The sequence below is a fragment of the Eriocheir sinensis genome, chromosome 63 (genome assembly GCF_024679095.1).
Source record: "Eriocheir sinensis breed Jianghai 21 chromosome 63, ASM2467909v1, whole genome shotgun sequence".
NCBI classification, from domain to species: Eukaryota; Metazoa; Arthropoda; class Malacostraca; order Decapoda; family Varunidae; genus Eriocheir; species Eriocheir sinensis.
In genome coordinates, this window is record NC_066571.1 from 11,173,853 (window position 1) to 11,198,685 (window position 24,833).

A 24,833-nucleotide genomic window follows, 5' to 3' on the forward strand; every position below is an offset into this window, starting at 1 on the left:
TTGGGCCTCCCCAGTCAATGTTCCATGCTGCCCCACTGAGAACAATACCCATGCTTTGTTTTATCATTTGTTTTAGTATAACATAACTGGTTGTTTGCTTCAATGACAAATTTTTCACAGCACCAGGAGAGAGGGCATCTGTTCCTCAGTGTGGCATCTTCCATCAGTGTTCTTCGCTGCCCAACTGAGAACAATACCCAAGCTATTTTTCATTTTTAGTTTAATGCCATAATTGGCTGCTTGCCTCAATAGCATCCCACAGCACCAGGAGAGATAGCGAGGGCAAGTGTTCCTCAGTGTGGCATCTTCCATCACCCTTAACATCTATGTATTGGCTAAGCAAAGCTAACTACCCTCACAAACTTACAAAAGTCACTTATCATTAAATGGATGAATACCAGTGCAGGGAGTGATCACATGAGAGGCTGCTAGCTGCCAATGCCTCCCTAGCAGTAGGCAGGGAGGCATTCACACCTAGCTAAAACATCCTGCAATGGCACTGGTAGAAATGACCTACCTAACTCTGCCTTGTACCTGTCTAATCCCTTGTTCACAACAACTTGGATCACACTTTGACTAGGAGAGGTCATAACCAAAGATCCAAGTGTGCTGACAGCATTCGCATCCATCCAGAAACCTTCCACTGGACTAAACAATCAAGCATGCACGACAAACAGCAGAAGGAAGTCTACACACACACATGCTGAGACATTCCACATACAGCCTTCAATCTTTTCTTTGCAATTCTTAAAAAAGAAACTAAGAAAATAACTTATTTCTGGATGGCAAACACACACACACACACACACACACACACACAGTTAAAGGATGATGTAATATCTTACAGAACTGAACCAAGTGAGACTCAATAACATTCTGGTCAATGCACAAATAATGTGTTCTTCAACAGGGTTAATTAGAGACTGTATCTTACTCTCCAATTATCCAGCTCAAGCAGAAAGGCCAAAGGAATGAACAGTAAACTCCCAGTTTACAATATAAATACCAAGAGTAACAGCAAAAAATGAGGAGTAGCCAACCAAAATAATGTTATATTAAAGACATATATTTTGATTGTAGACAGCAACCATTTCTTCTTGTAAATGTTAATGTTGCTATATTCAACAAAATGAATACAAAAATTGTTCACATCTATCCAATCTTACTTTGGTTATGAGCTTCAGTTTATTTTGTAGCTTCAAAATGATCCCTTACACAAACTCTGGGCGTCACACGAGTGGAAAGGAACGGACTTTCAGCAAGTTGAGGAAGGCAAACATTTCAGAAATGAATTATTCAGTTGCTGGTGTAGAACACTGGCAGCAGTGCCAGCTAAAGTTCTGTATGAGTATTGACAGCCACACCACATCTGGCTTGGCTACTTGACAACATGTCTCAAAATGAGTCTATTCATTTGACATGTTTACCTTTATTTATTTCATACTCAACAATAACTTTGCACAGCAAAAGGCTGGTCTACTGAGATTATGAATTTTCTGCTGAGGCGCTGAGGCTGAGTTCTGATAAATGAGTTTACTGTTTCAGAATTGCATTTTAGTCTTTCTGAAGTGATATTCTGAGGAAAAAAAATACAGTACTACTGAACAACACTACATGGTGTAGTGGTTAGCATGACTAGCTGCAAATCTGGGCAGGCCTAGGTTTGATCCAAGCCTGGGCAGTTGGAGGGCAGCCACCTCAACTGTTCATTCCCACTTTTGGCCTGGTTGATAAATGGGTACCTGGGGAAACCTGGGGAAGGTAAGCTGTGGTAACCCAGATATCACACTTATCCTGTGTCCCAGGGTAATGGACTCTTACCCACCACAGGGTCAAGGGTAGAGGTCATGGAGGTGAGCGCTGTTGTAACACACAGCTACAGCGTCTGCCCCCAACTTTACCTTTGATTTTACACTTGGAGGAAATGAGGTTGAGTAAAATATACAGATCATCAAACCTGTGAGAAGCTGAATGCATGGTACGTAAATTTTTCTGTCAAGAGATGATCAGTTCATGAAAACACTGTAAGCTCTTCCAACGGTAAAGATTCAGTCATAAATTATACGTCAACAAATAATTATATAATTCTCATCAAAAGAACAGTCAAGAAGACAAATATGGATACTTAAATAATATTCAGGTAAAACTATAAACAATCCCAGCCAGTCTGTCAAAACAATGCTAACCCTATGGCAACAGTTTCCTCACATTACTTCTAACCTCAGTCAATGAAGTTGGAAGCTGTGCCATTATTTTCTGGAAATCAACAATCAATTATAACATGATGAAAAGTCTATCTGAGTGGATTTTGACACATGAGATTGACGGTGATGTAGCAAAGCTTGAAGAAACAATGTGTTAACCTGTGCCAGCACAGCTGTTATAAGATGAACACTACTTTTGACAGTCACTGGAATGGAGTATAGTAGTTTCCAGTGTACATGTGGTGCCATCGTCTCATCGTCAATCAACAACCAACCACTGAAGGCCTCCCCACTCACTACCTATGACTCGTATACTAATGAACAGGTGTCCATAGAATACCCTGACTGTCAATACAGACAAACCTTAAAGTGGAGGACTTGGACCACAAAATCTGTGGCAACAACAAGGCCTTAACTAGGAAGTAGAAGCAGCAGAAGAGAAAGTAAAGCAAAACGACAAAGGAGAAGAACGAGGATGAGGAAGATAAAAGGATTGGAAGGGTGTGGTGTGAAGGAAAGTGCAGAGGAGGAGGAGGAGGAGGAGGAGGAGGCGGAGGAGGAGGAGGCGATGGCTCCAGCAAGAGTGAGACAAGCATTCAGTATATACCCGAGTGTTAGCCATGGCTCAGGAACCACCAGATTTTGTTGCCGATGCTAAACAAAGCTAAACCATTCCAGGCAAATATATCTAAACCATGGCAGTTTTGCTGCTAACTAACCAACTTAAAATTCATACTGTATAATATTACATAACTTAATGTTTAGTGTTAATTATTATACTTAAAACCATTTGAATTTAACAATAAACAAATTTGCACATAAAACACCAAGCAGTAATTGAAATACTAAACTTCACTTAAATTTGAACTTAGTGTCAGGTAAATCATCACAGCTAAATGGCGGCACAGTTGTGATAGCAGGCTTGGGGGTGCAAGGCGCCGCATGCTGGCGGGCAGACACCCCATGGAGGCCCAGAGGCGTGGAGAGGGAAAGGTCGGTCACCTGCTCCCTAGACGCAACTTTGCCTCTATGCTGCCCATGCTGGCTGCCTCCCACCCAGCCCTCATACGTGAACACAAGCTGCTGTTATTCCAAATACTACATTTTTATCAACTATTTGTTAGCCTGTGTTCAGGCAGAGATGTTGGGAAGGAGACAGTAAACATGAGAAGCACTGAGGTGAGATGACGTCTGTGTAGCACATGGCCAAACTCCCCCTGTCCATGGCTCTGCTGAGGCCTAGCCATGGGGCTCCCTGGACAGAAGAGCTTCATGAGTAAGCCCTGCTCACCTTCACCAATGAACCACTACCCATACAAGGATGCTTCAGCCACAGGCATCACCAACACAACAGAGGGAAGGGGAGGAGCTCATCCCTCAGGTTACTCTGCTCACACTGTTATATTCAGCCCAGCAAGAAATGGACACTAGGGTAGGGCACCGGAATTCCCCCACTGTTGCCATTCTCCACAGATCACCGGCTTGCCTTCTTTCTCCAACCCCGCTCCAACTCCTTACCCTCTGTCTCTGTCTTTCTTTCTTTCTCTCTGTTTCTATATAAATTGGAGTATTTCCGAAATTATTTCCAAAATTATTCTAACTTTTGTTCCACACCACCATTGAAGTCAAAATCAAGGCATGTTTTCTGTGTAAAGGTTTCCCCCATCCTAACCGTGGCATATGAGCGGGGGAGGGCGACCTTGCCGCTACCTCGCCCTGACCTACACTCGCCAGGCGGGGTTGGAGAGCGGGCTGGTGATCTGTGGAGATGTGGCAACAATGGGGGAATCCCAGTCAAACCAGGTGCCCTACCCTATCGTCCATTTCTCGCTGCGCTGAGTATAGTCACATGGAAATGGCACACAAGTCACCACGTGTGTGTTCAGCTCAAAGAAACACGAGCCTTACGGTCTGTGGCCACATCCATGTGCTTTGACTGTGCCTCACCTAAATGTTTGCAACACTGAAGTTCTGCCTAGCAGCCCAGGCCTAGCTGAGCACAACTGAGGTGAAGCTGGTATAGGTAGTGTAGCACTGCTTGCACTCTCCAGGCAACATCCTCCCAAGCACATTACAGGTTTTGTACTTTTGGTATATTCATACACTGACTGAATAGGATATAGAATCTGTAACCTACAACTAATACTGAACCCTAATCCAATTAGAATATTTAATGTCATGATAAAACAAAAATATGAATATAAACAATAAAAAGATAACAATATCATGACCACTCCCATATTTCACCAGCTCCAGACACACAAGTTCTACTCTACACACACAGGCATGAAGACTTGCATCTGTGAATGCAGAGACACACACGCACACTCACACCCACGCACACTCACACCCACACCCACACACACCCACACCCACACTAAATAGTTTCCTTATAAAGATACAAAAAGCTACAGGTAAAGTGTTGGTATCCATCAACATGCTATGAGTCACTGGAAACATTCACTATCAACACCCGGCTGCCAGTCTGTCTGTGTCGCTGATGCCCTGCTCCCTCACAGCCCTTGGCTGGCCATCATCTGCAGCTTCTTGAGGTGCCGCAGAGCTCTTTTGGCGGCCGTGGACTTGGCGATGCGGTAGTTGCGTCCCACCCCGACAAAGGAGCCCTTCCCGAAGATCTCCACTGACACCCTTACCTTGCCATCCACGAGACGCTCCGGCTTTCCAAACTTGGCAGTCTCGGGCTCCATCTCAAGCAGTTCTCGGATCGGTGACTTGGGGACAACTCCGCTGAACTGCTCAATCTCTCGGCACATCATGGTGTAGTAGACTGACCAAACAGCATCTAGTGAGCCCCCAGAGTCCAGGAAGATGGCCCCGGCCACACTCTCAAACACATCGCCAAGCGCTTTAGGAACCTCGATGTCCTCTGCTGCCTCACACTCGTCTTCCTCCATGAAGTAGTACTGCAATAAATGGTACAAATTGATTACCATAGAATCAAGGCTATTCCAGAGTTAAGTGAATACATTTAGTTACAAACAGACGATGGATGAAACAACATTCACCTCCTCATTGATCTTGTGGCCATTTTCTTCCTGCATCTTGACAAAGTCCCTCACAACACGGTCCAAGCCGGGGGAGAAGTGACGGAAGTACTTGTGGAAGTCATACTTGACGGCAAGAGAGGCAAAGATGGTGTTGTTGACCAGGGCTGAGCGCAGGTCTGTCAAGGCCCCGGGGGAGTGCTGACGCTTGTCCTCATACAGGTGACGAGTTATCAGGTAATCTGGGGTACCGGGGAGACAGATCATACATTAAAATACATGATGAAGCACAATCTAGTTCTAGGGTCATTAAGACACGTTCCAACACCAGTATCTGCAGTATCAGAGATGGGCCATCTATAAAGATTCAAAATTTAGAAAAATACTACAACCAATAATGCACATTCCAACACATGACACAGACTAAACCAATGAGTGACTCCGCTGGTTAACACTCACCTAGCACAGCGTCGCCGAGGAACTCCAGTCGCTGGTAGCAATCAGTGAGGCGGTTCCTATAGTAGGAAGCGTGAGTGAAGGCCTGCAGCAAGTACGAACGGTCCCGGAAGGTGTAGCCAATCTTCTCCTCAAACACCAGGTAACCACTCAGGAGCAAGTCCAGGCGACAGTCTGTGTCCACGTCAGGAGAGTGGTGGAGGGGTGACTGGGGGGGCTCCAGGTGTCCGTATGTGATCTGAGGCAGAGAGGAGCCACTTCCTTCCTGATACCTGCAGGGCAGTACCTTGATGCCCAGCCACGACATGAAGAGCAGGGCACCGCGGGGACCACAGGTGGTGAGGTATGCCCCAATGAGGGCCTCCACGCAGTCTGCAATACTCTTGTCTGGGATGCTGTGCTGAGTCAGCAGGTTGTAGGGAATGAAGATGGGCAGGTCGTGGGGGTTCTGGGTTGTCACCAGGTCGTTGGTCACCTGCTCTGACTTGCTGCGCTTGATCTGCTCTGAGCGTTCCTGCACCAGCCGCCGAATCTCGTCACTGGCCAAGTCGTGCAGCCCCGGGAGGTCTGCCATGTTCCAGTGGCCGGCTGGCACCCCGGAGTCAATGAGCGCCTCCTCCAGCTCTCGGGGAACAAAGTATCCGGGAGGCAACCAGTTGTCGTGAGGCTCAAACTTGGTGGCCACCATGCACTCCCCGAGGCCCTTGCGCTTGCCCAGGCGGTACAGGTTAAGGTTGCTGACCTGCTTGGAGCGCAGGTAGCTCAGCTTGCCCTCGTGGCGGTGGGGGTATGTGCAGTAGAGGAAGGTGGTGATGGCATACTTGAGGAAGGAGTCTCCGATGGTTTCCAGACGCTCCAGGTTGACGCCGTCATTGGCGTTGGACATGGTGAGTGCCTGAAGGATGACGCTGGGGGGTGGCCCCGGGTGGTTGAGGAGGTCGGGCTGGTAATCAAAGCTGAATGACGACTCGCCAGGCAGGTTCCTCCACTGAGAAACTTCAGCACCTTTGTCTGACTGGGTGAGAGAGAGAGTTTCAGTGCGGTTCACAATCGCAGTAGCAGGTGAGGTAGATTGTTGAGCATTATCACAGCACTTTGAAGATAACAATTCACAGCCTTGTATTGTAGCTTTTCCCACAGGTACACTCTCCTTCTCTGAGGACACAGCAGCACCGTGTTCAACCAGGCGTCTGTGTGCCTTCTCCACCAGCAGCGGGGCGCTCTCAGATAAGTAGGCTTGCCCGGTCAGCAGGTCCTGCTGCTTCTCCTCCAGATGCCTCTGAAACTCCTCCTCCTTAGCCTGACGCACTTCATCCTCTTCCTGAGGCCACACCAGGTCCACCTCCTCGTCAGAAGAGGCGTCGTCGATGGCCGTGCTGGCCCGACGCTTGCTGGCCTCTTCGTCCCACAGTTTGTCTGTCTGGCTCTTCTCGTCATCGTCCATGTCTGATGACACGTCAGATTCACAACCTTCGAGGTCATCTGCCAGTCCCTGGAAATCCCCACAGCCTCCATAAGCATCATAGGCACCATAGTTCCCCCCGTAGCTTGCTCCACCTGGGCCCCCAAACATGTCCCAGCCGTCAATCTCAAAGTTGGAGGGTGAGCCAACGCGGAAGATCTCCCCCCCACTGACGCTACCCTTGGAGGATCCCTTGGCGTGGCGTTCTGTCAGTCCGGTGCCCCAGTCTGCTCCAAGCTCTCCCTCCATGTCATCATCACCCAGAGAGCAGCCCTCCAGGAGTGTAAGGTTATCTGGCAGTGCCAAGTTGGGATCAAAAGTGTCAATTTCAAAGTCATCAGACCCATTCAGGTCATCCTCAGTAATGGGTGGGGTGGGGGGGTCCACTGCCATGTCATTGGACCAGGTTCCAATCTCCATGTCCACCCCACTACGTGCCGTCTTCTTGGGGGTCGGGGACTTGCAGCTCTCTGAGGATTCAACCTTTTTAGACTTCTGTGAGCCAGTGGTGCCAGCCGAGGCTCTAGGCTCTGTCCCCTCAGCTGCCTCCTGGCTCTCCTGGCTCTTCTTCAGCACGTCAGCCAAACTCCAGCCAAAGTCCAAGGCTGGCCAAGAAAAACCTGAAACATGGCATTAAGTGACTGATGTTATCCACCTTCGTTATTCAGCACACCTCTATGTAGTCAATAAATATACCAAAAGTGGTTACCAATGACAGTAATGAAACATAATGAACACAACTACAACATGTACTGACCAGGCTCAAGTGTCTGCAGGCCAAGGCCAACCTCCTGCGCCACACAGATCCTCAGCTGGTCAGCCAGGAGGAGGGCGTTGATGCGATAGAGGATGGTGGGCAGACACACGGCCTTGCGCCACAGGGAGGCAGGAAAGGGGTGAATGGTGCAAAGCTCAGGAACCAAAATTTGTTTCTGCTGCAAGTTCTCCCGCTTGGCTCGTTTCGTCTCCTCTGAGGTGGTGGGCAAGGCAACCCCCTTCCTGTGGATGACAATGGAGGTACATACAGGCTTTCTGATTTAGTCATGTTTTGCCATTAGTCAGCCTAAGAATAAAAAATAAAAAAGTAAAAAAAACAAATAAAAGAAAGAAAATCCTGTACCTGTTGACATGTCTTGGAGTGAGGAGGTTGAGGCGGCCAGAGGTGTGGTCCACATCAAGCAAAGGTTGGCTCAGGTTGCAAATCTGGAGACCATACTTGGTGAGGTAGTACTTCTCAAAGGTCTCAAAGCCTGCGTCTGGGAAGTCACTTTGTGGGTTCAGGTGCGTGCAAATTTCAGCCACATAAAAGTACTGAAAAAGGGAACTTGTTTAAAGACTTAGTATAAACACTTACCAAAGCAAATGCAGAAAAAATTACAGCCATAAAGATTTCAGCCATATAAAACAACTCGAAGCCATCATCCACTTTACATACCTGCGGTTGGTCCTGGTTCCTGTACCACGGCATGACCACCGCGTCCTCATACAAGCTGTGTTGGAAAGTAAACTTCTGGCGTGCCTCGTCCAGCGGCGGCATGGGTCGTGGGTCACCCTCGGCCTGGATCTTCCTCACAAACTCCCAGTCAATGCTATTCTTGTCTCCAACTGGAATACAAGTTCAATTATTGTTTGCAGTGTCAGCTGTGGTTTGAACAGAAGTTGAAGAAGAATAGGAGAATGCCAGTTAGCACAGCCATCTCTTAAAACAAGATGCAATAGTGGAGAAGTCTGTTTAGTATGGTAAAAGATTGCTGCTGCCATTACAGAACACAGGAAAATGTAAAGAAAACATCCATCCTCTATTTCCAGTATTTTCCACATAAAACACCTTTATTTTTACCATTTCCTTCATCAGCTAACAGATAATTATATGTAGCACAGAAACCATAAACAGGATGTGGAAGAAAAACTCAAAGTAATGTAGTTTAGAGGGAGATTGCAAATGCTGAAACAGGTAAATTTAGAAACTCACACTTATTGAGCGGGACAATGTAGAAAGCTGTCTTGGCATTGGTGGGGTCAAACTTGATGGGGTACTTCTCCAGGCGCAAAACATGGGTGAAGGAAAACTTGTGGAAGTACTGGAGGGCCTCAAGCTGGTCCTGAGAGAAGCGCTCCCCACTGCCCACCTCCTGCACCCGCACCATCACCTCCCCAGACCGCGTGAACACCGGGAACCCGCTCACCTGGACACCACAAGCAAGGCACAGTTATAGGTTGGCTTCCTGGGATAACCAATAAGAACAGTAAATGTATGAGAACAGGACACTAAATGAAACAAACTATAATAGTAATCACCTGGGAGATGGGTATGGTGGTGACGATGCCAAAGGAGCGGGATGACTTTTCTGGGCGGTATATCTTGCGGCCGCGGGTGTTTTGTTCATCAGGGATTGGGCAGGTGAGCATCATGTCCAGCTTATACACAAAGAGGGGCAGGCTCTCCTTGGGCTGCTCCCCTGTCAGGCAGTTGGCAACCTAGATGGAAAAAGCAAACACAACATGACATTAACACTTATATATAGGGGAGCATACGGCAGGAGGCATGTTGCTGCACTCACCCACCCCCTCCACCCCCTATGATTCCCCCCAAGCAATCCTCTATACATCCTCCCTTCCCATCACAAGTCCCTCCAAGGATTAATCAAGTCAAAATTTACATTAAAAAATAAAATATTATTCATATATACCACCTTGGAGAGAGTGGTGTTCACATGCCTCCTACCCTCCCCCTTGACCTGCCTTTGTCCTCATGAGCTCACCTCACCCCAGCCCTGCACTTTGTTGACCCTGTAGCCATGTAATGTTGTGCAATGTTACAGAATTGAGCTACCATATTTTGCCAAGATATCAGCATTACTCAACAAGACAAGACAAGACTGAGAAACACAGGCAAGGCACCTTCTTGTAGTAGTACTGGCGGCGCTTGGTGGTGCCTGGGCGTGGCATTCCCTCTGGCACCTGGTCGTCAGGGGGTGGGGGGCACAGGTGGTCATCCAGCCTCATACTCTCCTTGCCCACTGGCTGCAGGTAGTGGTCCAACTCGCCCATCTCGTGCAGGCAGCGGCAGCACTCCAAGGCCGCAGCCATCTTGGCCAGGGACACCTTGGCCTGCCATGGACCCTGTCACAGAGATACACAGATATAAGGAGACTATACGAGGTTGGTCAGCCTGTACTTGTTATTCATAATCTGTCTTCCACATCCAAAAATCAGTCTAGCTTTTTGAAACATACAACTGAATTTGTTGATTACACTTCCATTAATCATCTGCCTTATTTGTAAACTAGTTTTTGCCTATATATATTTAAATATGTAATGAAGCATGTTCAATACTAACACTGAGAGGCACAAACATTTAGAGATAGAAGAGAAAGAGGAGACTTTACACTTTCCATCTGTGACGTAGACGTCGGAGTCACAGTATGGAAAGGGTCAAGAGGAAATGGAAGAGGATTAATCCTCTTCTAAACCTCTCAATCCTCCTCTTAATCCTCTTCCATTTCCTCTTAAGAGGTTTAGAAAAGGATTAAGAGAAAATGGAAGAGGATTAAGAGGTTTAGAAGAGGACTAACCATGCTACAACTAGGTATATACACACACACACACACACACACACAAACACACTCACCTGAATGGTGCCCTTGAGAGGGGAGTTGATGGGAAGCATGATCCTGCAAGCAAAGAGCACCCGGTTGTTCTGCTGCTTTTCTTCCACCTCCCACATGGCGGTGAGGCGAGTGAAGGTGTCGCTGGGCAGCTTGGCACAGTACCTGCAGCCACGAGTAATGAGTTGGCATCAAAAGGATACATCAGTGGCAGTCTGAGCAGCTTCTCAACAATACAAATCACTATGTTACACCTACTTCAAATATATTTTGCTGTGGCATCAGCCTTTCCCTAAATGGTAGGCACATTCCTGACCTGGGTCCTATCCTTTGTGTCCTAAAAACATACACAGGAAACATCACTAACTTGTTGAGCAGGCTGATGGAGGAGGCCATAGTGACGGAGGCGGCGGCCGGGGTCAGGTAGGGAGGATGGGATGCATTGGCCTCCTCTGCATCCACTTCCTGGTCTGTGCCGACCTCCACACTGCTGCACCGACTCACCAACACCTGACACAAATCACGGCACTGTTAGTTCTCTATGAGGTTCTGCATAGCATGTTGTATGTTCCCAGGGCAATTGTCCAACTTTGAAGAACAAGGTGATCAAACAAGCGAGTATTGGATTTCACTGGCAATCCCTGGAAAGCAGGATGACCAATGTTGTGATGATACTGTGCCACTAACAGGACTCAAACATTGCTTACCTGCCGAAAAGCAGAGTAGGTTGCCATGTCTCGCAGGAAAATTTTCTCTTGGGCTTTTGTTACAAGATGGAAATAGAAGGTGTCCTGTCCTCTGGCCCGTCCACAGCTGTGCACGTAGGAACGGTAGTCCAGTGGAGGGTCAAACCTATAGGGGACAGAGGGTGTGACTTATATACATTAACCCCTCCATTATCGTGTGACCCACCCCAAGCACTCCCGCTCACCCTACGTCAAACCGAATTCCCGCAAGTTCACGCATGTGCATGGGGGGTTATATAATTGATCATAACGAAGCTATTTTTCATATTATATTACTTTATTGATCCCCATCGGCCGGGGTAACATTACGCCACTTCAGTCCCATGAACTTGTGAGGGTTTTCTGATGGATTTTCCCTGAAGTATTTCTGGGCTCGCTCACTGGTCCACAAACAGAGAGAGTCGATGACATATTAGAAATTAGTGAAAATTCGCATTTTATTATAAAATTTCTTGTATTTTAGTCTATGAGATCAATGCATGAACTATGAAAAGAAACCAATGAACAGCCTAGGATGGTTTCACACTTCCTGCTACACCTGATGCATGTAATAATAGTAATAATAATAATGCAGCCTTACCTCAGGACCAGGTTGCACTGGGGCACGTCGATGCCTTCCTCCAGCACCCGCGTGGACACCAGGATGTTGCACTCGTGGTGGCGGAATCTGCACGCCAAGACAATAAACATGGAGATGTTTTTCTTCTAAATAATAATTATTAGCCTTTAAAATGAAAATAATCTTCTTCATGCCTCAGCTCAGTTTTCCTGAGCATTTAATTCCTGATTTTGGTAGGGCAGGTCTATCTGAATGAGGAATGCAGCGTCCTCAACCTCCCCGAGCTGTCTTTCCCCTCTTTCTCTCTCTCTCCTGTTCATGCTTCTTTCTTTGGGTAACCAGGGGATTAATCCTCCCAGGGGTCCTGCATCCCTGCCCTATGGTGAGCAGTCAGCCCTGCCCCTGATCTGGCTGGTTGGTGGAAGGGTTTGCACCCCCTCCCCCCACAAAAAATTTATACCACAGCCAAAAACAAATTAAAAAGTAGAGGTCAGGGTCATGGCACGAGCCTCGACCCTGATCCGGTCTTGCTGTGTGTGTGTGTGTATTTACCTAGTTATGAAATACAAGAAAAGAGCCGTACTAGGCTTGTGCTGTCCCGTCTCCATAGCGCTTATTATCCAGTTTGGTTTTAAATTCATAAATCGTTTTTGCACACACAGTCTCCTTGTCAAGTCCATTCCATGTTGTTATGCTTCTGTGAGTGAGTGTGTGAGTGTGAGTGTGTGTGTGAGTGTGTGTGAGAGTGTGTGTGTGTGTGTGTGTATATGTGTGTGTGTGTGTGTGTGTGTGTGTGTGTGTGTGTGTGTGTGTGTGTGTGTGTGTCTAAAAATCAAACCAATGGCAGCCACCAGATACTCCTCGAGTGTTGCCTTTCAGAGTGCGAATGTTTTTCGAATAATATGTATTTGTTTTCCATACGACAAAACGAAAGGCATATTCACATGGAACAAGGTTTCACTACCACAACACACCACGCACCAAAAAACATTAGAAAAGGGGAGAGTAAGTAATGGAAATTAGACCATGTTTATATTAGCGGGGTCGAAGCGCCATAAGGCAACTACCACAAAAATAATGGAGCAGAAATTGCTACAAAAACTGAAAACTAATAAAAGGAAAATAAGACAATATTCATGTTAGCAGGGTCAAGGAGGCAGTATATACGGTGCGTGTAATGTGTGAGAGCAGTATATGGAGATGTTTTGAGGACGTAATTTAAAAGGAAAAGGATGGAAGGAGGGCGACGTATCTCTTACGTCTCTGATGCTTTACGGGTTAAAAACCTACATAACAACCGCAAACCAGATAGTTACAAAGAGGGTTTGCTGTGTCCTATTTGAATACAGACAGCTGCTGGCATACCTTCTGAGCACCTCCTCTTGCTTTTTATGCTCTGCCTCTGCAGCGCGAGGGTCGTCCTTCACACTCTCCCGTGCCTCCACTGTGTACTGGGGGAAGATCCAGGCGAAGTCTCCACCAATGTCACTCAGCTCCTGCAACAGTTTGGAGAGGATAATAAAATATACAAAGAAGGAGAAGAAGCCCATACCATGCTTCTATTTCCATGGTCTTTGTATTACAGTTCAGGAGACAGACCCAGAGCAATACAAAATTATCAATAAAAGTCTGCTACATGCTGCCCCAGAAAAAGACAAGTGAGGATAATGCCCAAAAGACAATGATCACATTCAGTACCAGAGGCAGTTTGATGCTCCCTCCTGAAAGAGTCTGTCGTGGGAAGGAGGAAGTGCAGTGCGGTGAGGCCGTGGGAGGGGTGGAGACATGCTCTATCATGTTTAGAAGTGCAATAAACATGAAAATATCAATAGGAGATAATAAGAGAAGCAATACACAAGAAGATTTTGACAAGCTTGACCTCTCTTCCGGCCACAAATCTATTCTTTTATCGGAGAAGAACTTAGCAGTGTTTTCTATCCTTCTACCCTTGAGGTGCTTCTCTTACTCTAAAAAAGAAAAGAAAAGATGCCAAGAGAGAAGTGCAGTTCACCTTGAGGAGGCGGTAGATGATCTTGGCCATGTTGCGGTGGTGCACAAAGATGAGTCCACACACTGAGTCCGGGTCCTCGGGGTTATGCACCTTCACCTTCTCCTTCACCTCATCACGCCGACGCCTGCCGCCCTTCCCCCCAGGCAGCAGCAGGGCCAAGGTGTCCGCCATGGCAGCTGCCTCCGAGGACACAGCCGCCGGTGCCGGTGTTGTGCTGTCTGCTTCTTTACTGGCAGCACTTGGTGAGTCAGTGCCTGTGGTGTTACTGGTGGCACTTGGTGAGTCAGTGCTGGTGGTGTTACTGGTGGCATTTGAAGGGTTAGTGCCAGTGGTATTACTAGCAGCACTTGGAGGGTCATTGTCTGTGGTGTTACTGGTGGGACTAGGAGGGTCAGTGCCTGTGGTGTTACTGGCGGCATTTGAAGGGTCAGTGCCAGTGGTGTTACTGTCGGCACTTGAAGGGTCAGTGCCTGTGGTGTTATTGGTGGCACTTGAAGGGTCAGTGCCAGTGGTGTTACTGGCGGCATTTGAAGGGTCAGTGCCTGTGGTGTTACTGGTGGCACTTGAAGGGTCAGTGCCTGTGGTGTTACTGGTGGCACTTGAAGGGTCAGTGCCTGTGGTGTTACTGTCGGCACTTGAAGGGTCAGTGCTGATGGAGTTACTGGTGGCACTTGGAGTTTCAGTGCCTGTGGTGTTACTGTCAGCACTTGAAGGGTCAGTGCTGATGGAGTTACTGGTGGCACTTGGAGTTTCAGTGCCTGTGGTGTTACTGGTGGCACTTGAAGGGTCAGTGCCAGTGGTGTTACAGGTGGCACTTTGAGGATCAATGTCTGTGGTGTTACTGGCAGCACTTGAAGGGTCAGTGCCAGCAGTGTTACTTGTGGCACTTGGAAGGTCAGTGCCAGTGTTGGTCTTGCTGGGAGTAGCCGGGGTCGGGGTGACAGCCGCCTCACTGGCAGGCTGAGAGGTAGTAGACTGAGCACTGGTGAGGGGAGAGTTTTCTTGGTGTTGGTGGATCTCCGAGTCTGACGGATCACTTTGTACTGAATGTGACGGCTCCGGGGACTCCGGGCACTCCTCCTCCTCACCCTGAGTGGAGCAGCCATCATGCTCCATGTTGCTGCTTTGGCTGTCCATCTTGTCAAGAGTCTCCCCAGAGGATGGCAAGCTCTCTTCACTGCCACCCTGATACCCATTGCATAGTGGAGCACTTATACTACTGTGTACCTTGGCAGCATCAAGCAGGTGGCTTTTGGCACTCATAGTTCCATTGTTTACATCACAGTTTGTAGAGTTCTCAAGTTCACAGCCAACTCTAAGTGAGGATTCCCTAAGATTAAGCCTACATAAATCCTCTTCTAAGGTTGATCTGCTTTCAGCTTGCTTAGTGACTACAGATTCAGGGATATTGCAACAGTTTTGTGTAGAATCTGGATGAATTTGTACTTTACTTGGCTCTCCACACTCTTCCTCCAGCTCTCCATTGTGGAGCAACTTTCCTTCCAAGCTGTGGTGAGGGCTGTCACCTTCCCCCTCTTTCCCTCCTCTCCCACTCTTTCCAGGCAGGTCAGAAACACTCGGTGTGGAGTCGAGGGTCTCCAGACTGTCAGACTGGGAGGAGCTCCAGCCATTAGCATGACACTCTAGTGAAGTGTTGATGGAACACTCTGCAGTGAACTGCTCCTGTTCCCTCCCATCATTGCACTCTGGTAGGGGTGACCCACCACACCCATCATGCTGAGACCCATTTTGGGGAACCTCCTCATTCGCCAGTGGCTGCTGCTGCTGTTTGCTGGAGGCCCTGCAGGGGGAGGCCATGTCCCTGGTACCCACAGGGCTCAAGTCCTCCTGGGCAGCACAACCATTGCACTCAGGGTTACCAACACCAGGGTCCATCATTTCATCACAAGACTGGTCCTGAACATCACCACTCTCCCCATTATTTTGAACATTATCCATCACATTCTCTGTGGCTGAGATCTCTTTCTGTCTAGTTAGAGGGGACTGGTGTGGACTGGATAGAGATCCACCTTCAGAAGAATTCTCTCCCTCATGATCCTCCTCCTCCAAATCTTTTGGGTGTTTGGCCAAGACCTCCCCAGATGGATCTTTGGGTTCATCATCCTCAGCCTGCATGGCAACCACTCCTGAGTCAGCTCCTGCGGCCTCACCGCCATGGGACGCTGGCCCCTCCACTGGGAGGACGCCTCCCTTGGCAGCCTCACTGTTTTCAGACTTGTCTCTTCTTTTGCGCGGGTCCACAAAGTTCTGAGGACGCACCTGACGGAGGATTTCAACTAACCGCAAAACTTTAGGGGTGGAAAACTTTAGGATTTGATCCAATTCTGAGTATTTATCGAATGCTTGTTCCACCACAGCCCTGCAAAGGAAATAACAACAATGCTGTTATATGGAATTATGAGATGATAAGGAAGAGCTGGGCACTGCAAACATAAGCCTCAGCTTCAATTTCATTTTATTTTGGAGGAGGATATTAAGTTTATGTTGATATTTTTTTAACAAAAGGTTGAAAATCATCTCTAGTTACACAGTCACTACAATCATATCTTTATTACCTCTATTCTGGCTCTCAATAAGTGATTTCAAGAAGTCAGCCAGAATAGAGTAAAACGGATGATATAAATGTAGTGAATGAGTAACTAAGAGATGATTTTTAACCCATTGATTACAAAAAATATCCTGAACTTAATAAAATCCTCTCATGGTATCCAGAATATTATCAAGCTGATGCCATGGTTTGTGTCTGTGTTCATGAAACCCAACTCTTCTAACATGGCCATGAAATCAAGAGCTTCAATTTGAAAACATAGTACATGATCTTGGGAGTAGCAGACAAATTTATCTGTGAAGGACGCGAGACACACCTGATGCGAGCCATGACGGTGAAGATCATACAGAGGAGGAGGTAGTGACGATCATAGGCAGTCTTCTTCTTCAGCTTCTCCACCTCTACTAGTGCATACAAAGCTGCTCTGTCAGCACACCACAGCCCTGAAAACATGCCACATTTGAACTACAAGAGGCCAGCCAGTTGACCTACATACAGGAACTAGTTAGAACCACAAGCCCTCCACAGAAATAAATCTATCAAACCCTCCTTCAAACTTTCAACTAGTCCAGTTTACTCTGTTCCATTCATCCACTAGCTTATTTGTAAAGTGTCCCCCACTCATTGCTCCAAGTGTGAGAAAGAGGAAGCAAAAAAACTATATACATAAGGTTTCACTAAGCCACTAACTCTAGCACGAAATATCTTGTGCGGCATAATACCACTTCCAGTCAGTTCTGGGCGCAATGACTGTCATTTCCATTCCTTTCACATCATTAAAGACTGGTTTCGCCAAGAAAAAAAAAAAACCAAGATGCGGCCGGCACAGGCATAAGCACAAGGTGTCATATTTGCCGACACTTTACTGGTTAATATATCTTTCAATGGGGCACAATGTAATATTTTCAGAGTATATTTTATCTACAAATAGGTAAGGACACAATGACATGCACAGCAACACACACACATACACACAAGCACAGCACCGCACCTAAATTATTGAGCACATCCAGGAAGTCGAGGAGTATCTGCCGTGGTTCCGTGTTTGGGTCGGGCAGGCCAGCACAGAACTCCTGGTACTCTGGGCCATACACTTCCACCAGGTCGTAGCGGTGTTCCCCAAGGAATTCCAGAGCCTGGCTGACCAGGCGACGAACCTCTGTCTCCACCTCAGACATCTCCTCCTGACTCGGGTCCCGGCACATAACAATTTTCTCCAAGGGTTTATTTACATAGCTGCAAGAGAGGTGTGCTCTGTTCACATTAACTCTGAAAATAAGTCCTGCCCACGCCAGCCCAGCATCTATCAACATTATTCTCTCTTTCCAGTAATCATAAATCACACACAGCCTGAATGGGAGAGGAGGCATGGCATGATTATACACAGAATAGAGTCAAGCCAGAGGCGAGTCTTTACTCACCGTAGGACAGTGACAATCTCAGAAGCAGTGTCCACCCTGCAGGATGAGGCTTGCTGGAGGTGGTTGAGGAAGGACTCCAGCTGTGGGGGGGAGCAGGAGTGGCTTAGCACCGGCGACGTCATGCCCAGGATTCGACACCCAACACAGCTGTTCAGGATCTGGAAGGAAAGCCACTCACATGAATATATGGGCTCCTAGAGGCAAACACAGGCTGATACTCAAACACTAGGGTTAGTTTTTTATGAAAAATCTGCCAACGGTATATACCCTAGCGCCAGGCTACCTTGTGGACAGTGGGGCAGGTGGCCATGCGATGGGCATCTGTGATGACCAGAAGGTTGAGCATGTCCAGCGGAAGGACGTCGGCCATCATGCCACGCTCCAGCACCTCCAGGGTCATGATCAGCACCTACAACAAACCACAACATAGTACTCCATATCACTCTTCCTTGATCCCCTGTACTAGCACACAGGCACACACACTGACAGTTTAAAGGCTGAGGGAAACAACACTCACACAGCAAGAAACACGATGATCATAGGTAATAAACACCCCTGGATACCACGTGTGAATAAAGTCCACTCTCTCACACTCATCCCATGCTAGGGCACCACCTAGAAAGTTGTGCACCACAGAAAAATTACACACACACACAGTGTTACCTGAGCCTCCCTGAAGGCCTGTCCCCACCGAGGGGGTGGCCAGCTGTCCACCTGGTCCAGGGTGGTGTAGGTGGTGACGGCCAGGTTGGTGTTCTGCTGGATGGCCTCACCAACACGCACCAGCCCCGGCCCGGACCAGCCTGTGATGAGTGTGCGCTGCCTCCCACTGACAAGAGAAGCAAAGGCAGGGCTACATAACTTGTGACATTAATTCACTTACAACAAAATATGAAAGGTAATGAGCAAACCAGCAATGCAACTCATCCAGATAATTTTGTAACTTTATGCCACGGCCCTGTGGCCATCAATGTAAGGACCCTCAGACTTGCTAATAATCTCTACGGGGCCACCCATTCCCACCTTCTGAGCTGCCATTGTTTTAAAAGAACAGTTAAAGCTTTTGCAGGAGACATGACCTGCTAAAACATCCTTATTTGTCTTAATGACCCTAAGTATTTAACTAAAGCTGATAAACAAATATTGGAGACTAATCAGAATGTCTGTGTTTTTTTACCATCTATATTTTTTAAAGATCAAATTAAGCTCGCACATGTGTGTATTGTTATTACTGTGTGTGCGTGTGTGTATACCTGCGTGTGAGGTGTGCCATTTCCCGGGTGACCATGGTGATGAGGAAGGTGCGGGTGGAGCGGGAGGCCAGCACTGTCATGGTGTTCTCCCGTAGGCAGGCGTCCACCAGCTCCACCTGGTACTCCCGCGGGGTGAAGATGGTGGAGTGCACATTCTCCGGCTGTACTCGGTTCATCTGGGAAGCACAGGAACCACTATACACCAGACCTCAGGAGAACTGCTTTTAAAGTTAGTAAGACAATAGAAAAATGAGACGCTAATAAAATGATGGAGATAAAATACATGAAACAAAACACTGAAAAGCAAGATGGGGAGACAGGAATATAAGGAGAGAGAGAGAGAGAGAGAGAGACAGACAGACAGACAGACAGACAGACAGACAGACAGACAGACAGACAGACAGAGAGAGAGAGAGAGAGAGAGAGAGAGAAAGTGTAACATTGAATACCAGTGCACACGCACACACACACACACACACACACACACACACACATTACCTTGCGTTTGCGCCTCATAATGTCTGAGTATGTTTAAGAGCAGTGAGAGTAACAGACTTGAAGGAGGAGGAGGATGTGAGGGACTGCCCTGACCACACACACACACACACCTGATATCCACCATCTGAGGGGCTTTCTGCTGCCTTGAGTCACCTGATCACATGCAAACAGTAAGCTAGATGGGGTGAAGGTGGTGGTGCACTGTGTCACTACCGTTAATTATTTCCATACCTTACATTAATACTATTCCCCGCAACCTTTTCTTACAATGATAATAATAATTTGAATACACATTATCGCTACAACCCATATAAGAAGGGTAAGATGGCTGTGAAATTACTACACCATTTGATTCTATACATCTAATAGCCCTGCACATCCCTTAGTCAGCCATGGAGAAGCATATCTCTTTAAAACACCAGCCCAGTAATGAATGGTAATACTGCCTCTGACCCTGATGAAACACAATATAACTCTTTTTAATATCTTTCCTCTTCCTTCTACGGAGTATTTTTTCCTTAACAGCAAAGGAGGCAGCTCAGGGCATACCACAACAGAAGAAATGGCCTGCAAAATGTTTCTCCAATGAAAAAATATAAAAATAAATAACTAAATAAATAAAAGAAAAGGTCAAATTTCGTTGGAGAAGTCATCAAGCATATTCCTTGAGGCATATCAGGAAGGTAATATGCAGGAGAAATATGGCAGTAGAACCCTCATGAAATAGGATACATCTCTTTTTAATTCATTCATCCTCCTTCTATTTAGCATATTTCTTCTTTTTGCTCTACATCTTTATTTTCTCTTATGGGGTGAACTATCTAGTATATTTATTAGACATTTTCCTGAAAACATATTAAAAAGATTTGATACATGAAGCACAACTCCTGGCTGGTACATACAAAAACTAATATGGCTTCAATAACCTGATGAAATATGATCCAACTCTTTCAATTCCTATCATCATCTTTTTAGCTACCATACTGATTAAGCATATTCAAGGACACAAGTTATTAAAATGGTTAAGATATGTGTTAGACTATTCACTTGACTGGCTGGTGCAGATGTTGTAATGATAGAATAAAATAAGGGTCCCATATTGACACACTTGGCAACTATTAATGTAACTCAATACTAGAGGTTGGCCACACCTGCCTCCACTGTGGCTAGCAGGCCTGTAACACACACACACACACACACACACACACACACACACACACACACACACACACACTACAGCAGTGGGGAGGAATGGGCAAAAAAGGTTATCAAGTGGACGAAGGATTACTTAACGGGAAGAGAAATGAGGATGGTGATTAGGGAGGAGAACTCAAATTGGAGGAGAGTAGAGAGTGGAGTTCCTCAAGGCTCACTTCTAGCACCAATAATGTTCATAATATATATAAATGATATGCCAAAGGGTATAAAAAGTTATATGAGCCTTTTTGCAGATGATGCAAAGATAATAAGATAAGTGAGGACAGAGGAAGACAGTGAAGAGCTGCAAAAAGACCTGGATAGAGTGTATACTGAAGATGGAGCCAGTTATAGGAGATGGAATTAAATGCAAACAAATGCCATGTTATGGAAATGGGGAAAAGTAAAAAAAGACCAAGGAAAACATACAGGATGGGAGAAGAAGATTTGGGAGTAACAATGCAAGACACACTATCCCCAGAAAAGCACAAAGTGTTTGGAGAAACCTCCAGGAAGATGCAAAATATAAGGGTATCATTTAATTTTATGGACAAAGAAATGATAAGGAAAATGATAACAACATTGATAAGACCAAAACTTACTATTATAGTATCATTTTAAATATTTTTACTTTCATTATTGTATATGTAACTTACTTTCTCATATACAGGTAATACTTTGAATAACCATCATCCTAACCACTTCACTAAGAAAGGCAGGAGATTAGTTCAAAGTGACATTAGAAATGCACAACACAATCAGAGAAAAGCACAACACCAGGCAGCTGATGCTTGCCAAAACATACATAGTGACATTTCAAGCAATAGCTACTAATATTACGAAGAGAAGGAAAATTTCAAATAAAAGTAAATTACTGCATGAAAATTAACAGCCAAAATAATAATAGCAACATATTTTATCATAAATCATCTATTTTTCATCAATTTCCTAATTTTTCTTACTATGTTCTATGACCGTCCTCTAACTATTTCTTCAAATGCTTCCTCTTCATTGACACTCTTCCACACCTTTCCTCCAGGTCCTTGATCTGCCTGGAGGTTTATGGAAAGGCACCTCAAAGCCAGACACTATAAAGTGCCTCAATCTTATTTCTTCCCTTTGAACGTCTGGATGAACCATCTTAAGTCTCCTGATTTTAAAAGCACAGCCTAGTTCTTTGAGTTTACATATTGCTACTGCTGCACTTTTTACACAGTCCTACCCTCTGATTTCAGCTACTGGTATATGCCTCAACATCTGTCTATCACCATTTATTCAGCGAATCCTCCATCTTCTTCATCAGAGCCCACATTTCTGTTTCCCCTACCAGCACAAATCTCATGAAAGTCAAATATAACTTGCCTTTGTTCTTCAGTGGGGTGGCTCTATTCATCAGCAAACCAAATATTTATCTTTACTCTCTCCATGTTATTGCTACTCTTGCCTTAACATAGATAACTGAATACCAGACAAGAGCATTGTAAATGGGCCATGATGGTAATTCTTCAAGTCAAACCCGGTTGGAGTGAAAAAAAAATTGAAGGAAACCACTTTAATGTTTCGTCACTCACCATGATGAACCATCGGCTTGGCAGTCAGCACTCGTCACTGAGAGGGATACGCCATTTTCTGTCTTGTTTTGCTGCTGTTGTATCTTACAGCATCCTGGCCAGCTCCACTGAAACAGAACAAAACACCAGGTTACTAGGATGCCCCCACCACCACACTAGTCTTATATAGATATACAAGTCAATTACCTGAAATATTTTAAAAGGGTAAGTAATCAGAAATAACAATTTCTTAACTCCAATGAACTATTAAACTTAGTTTAGTTTCAGTTAAGCTTATTTAAGCTGACTGCTCTTCTGAACTTGCTAACTGCATGTCTCCCCCCCTCCCGCAGTCCCGCTCCACACGACTTTCTACTCATGCTCATCCCTATACTGTCCAAACCCCTTATGCAAGAGTTAACCAGCATCTTCACTCTTTCATCCCTCATGCTGGTAAACTCTGGAACAATCTTCCTTCATCTGTATTTCCTCCTGCCCACAACCTGAACTCTTTCAAGAGGAGGGTATCAGGACACCTCTCCTCCCGAATTTGACCTTGCTTTTGGCCACCTCTTCTGATTCTTTTATGGGAGCAGCGATTGGCGGGCTTTTTTTTATTATTGTTTTTTTGTGCCCTTGAGCTGCCTCCTTTGTTGTAAAAAAAAAAATCTATTTTAATCTAACCAGACCTAACCACCTCCTAATGCAGAGGGCTTCACACCCCATTTAGCTATGTTCATGGGAAATGGTCATAAGTAAAGATGAATAGTATAACAATATATGTCAGAAGAGTGTCAAACTGCAGTGTTTTGAGTATAAAAGCAAATAGCATTGTTCATATATACTTGTGGAAATCTAACTTGTTTTTAATTAATACAAGTCCAAGAAGGTTGAAGGACCCCATGATCATTTGTGGAAAAGACAGCAAGAGCCAGTTATATGAAAACCAGCTAGGAGGAACACAGTTGAAGACAAACATTAACCACTTGATATCTTTTAGAATTAAAACAAAATATAAGGATAAGATTTGTTTTAGTACCATGCCTGTATTTCATTACCTACCTTATGAAACATCACTAGCTCTTCATATATCTTTTCTACAAACATTCAACAATCATGGAAATGCTTTCAAAATCCAATTCAAGGACTATTTATTGTTGAAAATAGGGGATAATATTCACAAAAGCGCAGCATCTTCTGGCAGCAGCCACTGCGGCGGTGCGGCCGGTGTTGCGAGAAATACCTCCTCGCAGAAATAAGTCACATATACATGTGGGGGGCTGTGCCCCCCCTGGTAAGAAGGGGGGTCGAGGGGGGCGAAGCCCTCTTGTTACCAGGTCGTAGAGTTCGGTTGGAGTAGTTTAAATATGCTCCCCCACCCTGAACCCTCTACGAGCTATTTTGCGGCTGCGGTGGCAGCACTGTCGCCACAGCAGCCGCTAAAGGAGGCTACGCTTTTGTGAATATTATCCCCTATTCTCTACAATAAATAGTCCTTGAATTGGATTTTGAAAGCCTTTCCATGATTGTTGAAGGTTTGTAGAAAAGATATATGAAGAGCTATTGATGTTTTATAAGGTAGGTAATGAAATGCTGGCACTGTACTAAAACGAATCTTTACCAAATATAAAATTACTTTGAGGATCAATCACACAACTGGCTTCTCTAATGGCCTGGCTTGGTGCCACTAATAAGGTCTCTGAGCCACAGCCCTGCCTGGAGCCACCCTGGCGAGCCTGTGTCTAAGGTGACACCATCCCTGGCACACCCCTGGCCTGAGAGCTGCGGGGCGCCCCACCACAGATGCCAGCAAACAGGGGACAGCCTCAAGGGGGTCAATTAACTCTTTTACTGAATGAAAATTGGAAGAGAAACTGGAAATGTTTGAAGAGAGTGAAGGGGGGGAGCGAGAAGGCGAGGAATGACAGGGTAATGACATATATAAGGCAAGGCACACAGAAGAGAGAGAGGATAGTATGCAAGGGAATATGGAACAGTACAAGGACATGGAGAAGAACCGAGCAATAAGGTTTGTGGGGAGAGGAGCAGAGGGAGGGACGGGGCCGAGGTCACTGACATACACGCTGCTCTCTCTTCCCCTCGCCTCTCACCCTCTGCTTCCCGCCACTGAGTGTGTGTATAATGAAAGTGTTATCCGCCATTATACTCTTAATCCTTCTGCCCCCGTGAAGTGTGATAAAAGAGCCTTACACTTGAAGCGAGATCCTCCACGGGCCGCAGGACACAAGCAGCTCCCTTACACCATACATACGGATTCTGAAATGGTGCGCTGG

At 46.1% G+C, this 24,833-nt stretch overlaps 1 protein-coding gene across 8 annotated transcripts; it reads right to left on the bottom strand.

The window, feature by feature from the left end:
• Positions 1-1,506: 1,506 nt before the first annotated feature.
• LOC126987041 (endoribonuclease Dicer-like) lies at positions 1,507-24,816 on the bottom strand. 8 transcript variants are annotated; one of them, XM_050843711.1, is made up of 25 exons: positions 24,751-24,816; positions 22,561-22,667; positions 19,295-19,470; positions 18,705-18,870; positions 18,325-18,450; positions 18,042-18,199; positions 17,612-17,856; positions 16,937-17,063; positions 14,810-16,431; positions 14,666-14,737; positions 14,052-14,593; positions 13,406-13,536; positions 12,062-12,148; positions 11,443-11,587; positions 11,103-11,245; positions 10,759-10,900; positions 10,029-10,250; positions 9,426-9,605; positions 9,100-9,313; positions 8,563-8,732; positions 8,248-8,438; positions 7,885-8,126; positions 5,669-7,747; positions 5,231-5,451; positions 1,507-5,128 (listed from the first exon to the last, which is right to left on the bottom strand). In XM_050843711.1, the coding sequence occupies exons 2-25, from the start codon at positions 22,561-22,563 to the stop codon at positions 4,718-4,720; spliced, it is 7,815 nt and encodes a 2,604-aa protein (XP_050699668.1). In that variant the 5' UTR covers positions 22,564-22,667; positions 24,751-24,816; the 3' UTR covers positions 1,507-4,717. The 8 variants fall into 8 exon arrangements, with proteins under 8 accessions (XP_050699668.1, XP_050699663.1, XP_050699669.1 ...); XM_050843706.1 differs by having other exon boundaries at positions 14,052-14,737; XM_050843712.1 differs by lacking the exon at positions 14,666-14,737 and having other exon boundaries at positions 14,052-14,521; positions 14,774-16,431.
• Positions 24,817-24,833: the final 17 nt, after the last annotated feature.